Below are 5,000 nucleotides of genomic sequence, written 5' to 3'. Positions count from 1 at the left end.
CTTGTTAATTGTTTAGTATTACAATAGCTAAGGAAGTCCTGGTCATCCCTTATGGCCAGTCTAGGCGCCTGTACCATTGTGTAGAGACAAGTAACACAATGAAGACGCAGGAGAAAACATAGTGAATATGGCCTAATATTTAAACACATCTCACGTTATATGCACAGAGCTAACCCTAACCTTCCTTAACCCCTAAACACAGAGCCTGCACTTGCGTTGCCATCATAGCCATGTTGCTATGTTGTAGTTGAGAGTTTTCAACAGAGTGAATAAGTCCGTCGATGGGCCCATCTGCGTTAAGGACTACGATAATGAGACATACGGAAACCAACTGCTAGATCCACTGTACCTTAAAAATGCGCCTTCCATGAAATGAATATCACGACTGATGGTTCAAATATCAGGTGGGTAGTTTTGTTGGTGATCCAGGCCACTCACCTGGTGAGGAGATGGGCATGTCTGGGAGTTCTGGGAGGATGGGCGAGGATGGCATGGGGTTGGGCTCAGAGAGCCGTCCAGGGTCCACCAACTCCTGCTCCTGCGTCTCCGTGATGTGCTGCAAAACAGAACAATGGTTACAGTCCTGATTCTGTTAACTCATTACATTACACTTAGCTGACGCTTTTATCCAAAGCGACTTACGGTAGTTATTATTATCAGGTTACAGTCCCTGGTGGTGTAGGGAGAAGTAAGGGTTGGATTCCATCCTTCAATACACAGATTGAAAGACCAACTCCCTAAGAACTAGGCCAAGACTGCCAAACTCCTACACCTGCTATCAAGTGGGCAAGGGGGACTTATGTTATCCATGTTCCTCTTTGCCACAGTTGAAGCAAAAATACTGAATCAAACCAAGATAACGCAAAACACTCCCACTCAATGCAAAAGCGTGTGCTCAAGCTGGGTCTCCTAAGGGGGCGTTGTCCCCTACTTCTTCTTCTCTTTTTGAGGTGTTTGCGCAGGACGTGCGCTACCGCCATCTACACCGCTAAGGGGACTTCATTGATTCTCAACCTCAGGACTCCGAAGGTCTCCTAACCGAAGGTCTCCTAAAGGGGCGTTCACCCGACATAAAGTGGATACCGGAAAAGAAACAGAATGACGCTTCTTGTTAGATCCACCTTCTTTGGTTGAAGTGATGGAGGAACCAGGTGTCAACCACACATGTCCACTCCACATCAGTGACAAAGATATAATTTTGTGAGAATGTGGGTATGAGTGAATTTGAAACGTTTGCTTTGTGTCTTTAAAGCAATTGCTCACACTGGGACAAACTAAATTACTACTACTACTTCTACTATTACTGCCAACTATTACTACTACGATCATTTCTGTCACTTTTCTGTATTAGAAATAGTCCCAAACCACCCAAAACTTATGTTAGTAGCTACTGCCATCTTGATAATTTGATGCATCCAAAACCACATCAGTTTATGATTGAATATTAAAGAGTTAGACATTTAACATTAAAGTTAAACATTAAAGACTACCACCCGTCAACCCATTTAGTTATCGTGTTAACAAGAAACATCAGCGGTGGTAATAAGAGGAAGATCATAATATTTCCATACTTCGTTGCAGAGATGATCGTTTTTGTTTAGTAGCAGACAACAGGTGGTACAACCATAGCTGAGGCAACTCTTATTTAAATTAAATAAACTAATTAATAATTAGCAATGTAGAAGGAATCAATATGCTTTTAAGATAATCCATTAAAAAAAATAGCCGCATTAAGGCACAAATACATCAAACGCAAATTGAGCGATTCCAGCGACGGAAGTAATTGATGTAGTATTGAGTTGCTGACAACAGAAGAGCCAAAAGCGATGTGGGCGACAAGAAGCGTTTTGAGCAACTTGACCCTCAGTTGGACATGAGCGAGCGTTATGCAAATGACCTATGATGCGGTTCGGCGACAGCCTCCACAGCCAATGCGAATGGCGGAATGCTTGCATTCTGCTTTTGACAAACATACTCTGTCACTTCTTTCTCTCGTATCGCTCCTGCTGCACAGTCCAGCGATTCTCTGCCGTTTAATCTTGTGTGTTTGCCCAGTTAGCTGTTGTTGTACCTCCTGGCCGTCTGCCACTACAAACGCCAATGACCCATAAACCACCGCAGCACACGGTACCTCACTGCCGTCCATGAGCGCCAAATATGCTGATATAAACACATCCACTGAAAACACACACAAGAGTTGATGTCATACAGATGTAATGTAATGTAATAGAGTCAGAACTGACCTCGCTACTGTCTTCCATGAGCACAGCCAGCTGCCGGTCCCTCTGGTCCAGCAGAGAGACGTGCTTGATGGGGTTGGTCAGCGCCTCCGCATACTCTACACCAGACAGCACCGCACAGCACCCAAAGACAAGTCTGTGAGATATACATACTTATACAATAGTTAGATCCGGTCAATTTATTTTGCGATATCTGATTGGATGAGACGCGTTCTACTGGCATTCTACGCGTCGGTAAGGAGGATGATGTCTAGGTGGACATCATCCTCGGAGACTCATCACACCTAATAATCACTCCGCCGTGGATAGAATGTAACCAGGGCCGCGCATTTTGAACTCGCCATCATTCTATCTCATAGTCTACTGTGGAGAAAGTGAATGTAACCAGGGCCGCGTAGTTTGAACTCACCATCATTCTATTCCATTGTTCTATGCTGGACTAAGTTGGGCGCACGCACGCCCGCATGACAGAGCGTAGGCTATCCCAGTTGGTAGCTGGATTCTGGCAGAGAGCAATATGACCCGAGTGGGAGGGATGATGTGCACTGACATCCTCCCTGGTGTGGTTCGGCCATTGGCACGAAGCCGAAGGCTATTTCACTATTTCGTAATCTTTTGAAGGCAATCTAACATGTAGCCTGATAGTTTCAAACGGGGGATATGCGAGACAACGGACACTTTTTTGACACAGAGACCGAAAGGCTATGTCAGTCTACTGCAGTGTATGAGAACCGCTATAATCGGATCTCATTTGTGCTGCGGGAGAGGGAATGACGAGGAAGAGATGCTCTTAAAAATATAGCCTAGGCTATCAGCAATTGCCGTAGGGCCTACACCACGTGCAAATTAGTAGGCTACAAAGTGGGCATCTGGAAGCAAGATACCGTGTGCCATGCGATTTAAAATCATGGCCGCTTGGAACTGGAATGAGTTGCCTTTTCGTTTAGGAGGGAAAACGCGAACCCCTTTCTCGGGTTCGCACCCACATCAGACGTTTGCATGAGAAAGTGTTTCAGCAACAAAGTTGTAGCCTGCAGTAGCCTAAACTTTAGCAGACATCGGGGTATCATAGGCCTACAAGGGATTGATTTGTGTGGTTGTGCGTGTGAGAACAGCGCTCGGATCTCATGCGGCACTGGAGAGGAGAGGACGAGGGGGGGTGTCTTTACGCAGCTAGCAGCAAGTTTGCGGTCCACAAAAATGTGAAAATCAATATCGGCTGAAAAAGGCTTATAAAATAGGCATCTAACTAAAATGTTGAAGTTGCACCGTGTTTTCATTTATCATGCATCATTTTAGTAAGCGAAGCCCAGTAGCAGTCCACACAGAAATGCACTTCACACCGTTTCATGGAACTTTGCGCGCTGGCGCTGTCAGCTTGTCAGCTCGTCATTGCATAGCAACCATACAATCAATTCGGAACTACTTTGCTTAGCGGAGCAGGTAAACAAAGTATGATTAAGGTAACTAATAAACACGAATTCGAACATTTATTCTGGTATTTTGTTGGCAAATGAACTATTGTATAAAAGCAATATGACCCTCGTGGTCGGGATGATGTGCACTGACATCCTCCCTGGTGTGATTGCCGACGGCACTCAGCCTTCGGCTTCGTGCCTATGGCCGAACCACACCAGGGAGGATGTCAGTGCACATCATCCCGACCACGAGGGTCATATTGCTTAATTTCCCCCTGCTTTCTCTTCTCTACACTTAAAGGTGCACAGATGGGGTCGGTAAGCGCATCCGCATATGCCACAGGAGTAGAGTACTAGCGGAGTAAAGTAACATTTATAAATCCTGGAGGAAATTAAGGTGTCAAGCAGCAAAGATAGATCCACAGTACACAATACACAGTACATAATACACAGGCCATCATACACATTATTGCACCGCATACATACATTTCGCATACATACATTTAGACATAGGTAGAGATCACACACATGAACGTGTGCACAAACGCTGGGGTGTATGTAACAGACTGAAGTGTACAGAACTTTGAAAGGGCATATCGCGATATTGCCTTTTTGTACCACTATACAGTATTGTGAGTCTGAGTAATGCGATTTCTTGGCTCAATACTGTACCATTACAGCCCTAATAATTTAAGTTGTAAAATAAAAACGATGTTGATTTAAAGCACTGTGGCTGTTTTCTGTACTGAAGTGTAACAGAACGTTGAAAGGGCACATCGCAATACTGCCTCCTTGTACCATGATACAGTACCATGACTCGTAACACACAGTAACATAACGTAGCGTAATGACATTTGTCAGTTCGATACAACATCATGGTGGTAGTGCTCCCTACAATTGTGCCCAGCCCAGCCATACCTTGATGCTCGTTGGGAATGTAGTCCTGGGCCTCAATGTAGACCAGCAGAGAGGGCAGCAGAAGGGGCTGGTTCAGCTCATTCTTCAGGCTGATGTAGTGATAACCTGCAACAGGCAACAGCCAGAAACACACATGAAGGGACACATGCATTCACGCACGTATAAAACCATTCTTGTCTTTTTTCATGAATGTAGCCCTAACCAAACACTATCCCGCCACTGGGACGCTGTGAAAAAAGCCTGAATACCATAAAACTACAGCACTATGACAGTCCACAGGGCTTTTTTTAGTAATACTGTACATTACGGCTTGGTCATTGCAATTCTGGTAACAGCTAATTTATAACAGGGGTAGTGTCTCCCTAACACTTCGAAGGGAGTGCCTAGAAGCACAGATATACAACCACATACACAAAATCACCCC

General features: G+C 44.9%; 1 protein-coding gene across 2 annotated transcripts in view; it reads right to left on the bottom strand.

Annotated features, from left to right (window-relative positions):
- plcb3 (phospholipase C, beta 3 (phosphatidylinositol-specific)) overlaps positions 1-5,000 on the bottom strand; it is a 118,067-nt gene that overhangs the window by 13,262 nt on the left and 99,805 nt on the right. For both annotated transcript variants that reach the window (XM_063186248.1, XM_063186249.1), the window contains 3 exons: positions 4,577-4,681; positions 2,244-2,338; positions 439-556 (listed from right to left, as the gene is read on the bottom strand). In XM_063186248.1, the coding sequence (XP_063042318.1) occupies positions 439-556; positions 2,244-2,338; positions 4,577-4,681 (318 nt within the window). The remainder of the gene's footprint in view (positions 1-438; positions 557-2,243; positions 2,339-4,576; positions 4,682-5,000) is intronic.

This window comes from Engraulis encrasicolus, chromosome 21 (genome assembly GCF_034702125.1).
Source record: "Engraulis encrasicolus isolate BLACKSEA-1 chromosome 21, IST_EnEncr_1.0, whole genome shotgun sequence".
Taxonomy (NCBI): domain Eukaryota; kingdom Metazoa; phylum Chordata; class Actinopteri; order Clupeiformes; family Engraulidae; genus Engraulis; species Engraulis encrasicolus.
Note: the sequence above shows the minus strand (reverse complement) of the source record. Positions and strands in the feature narration are given on the sequence as shown.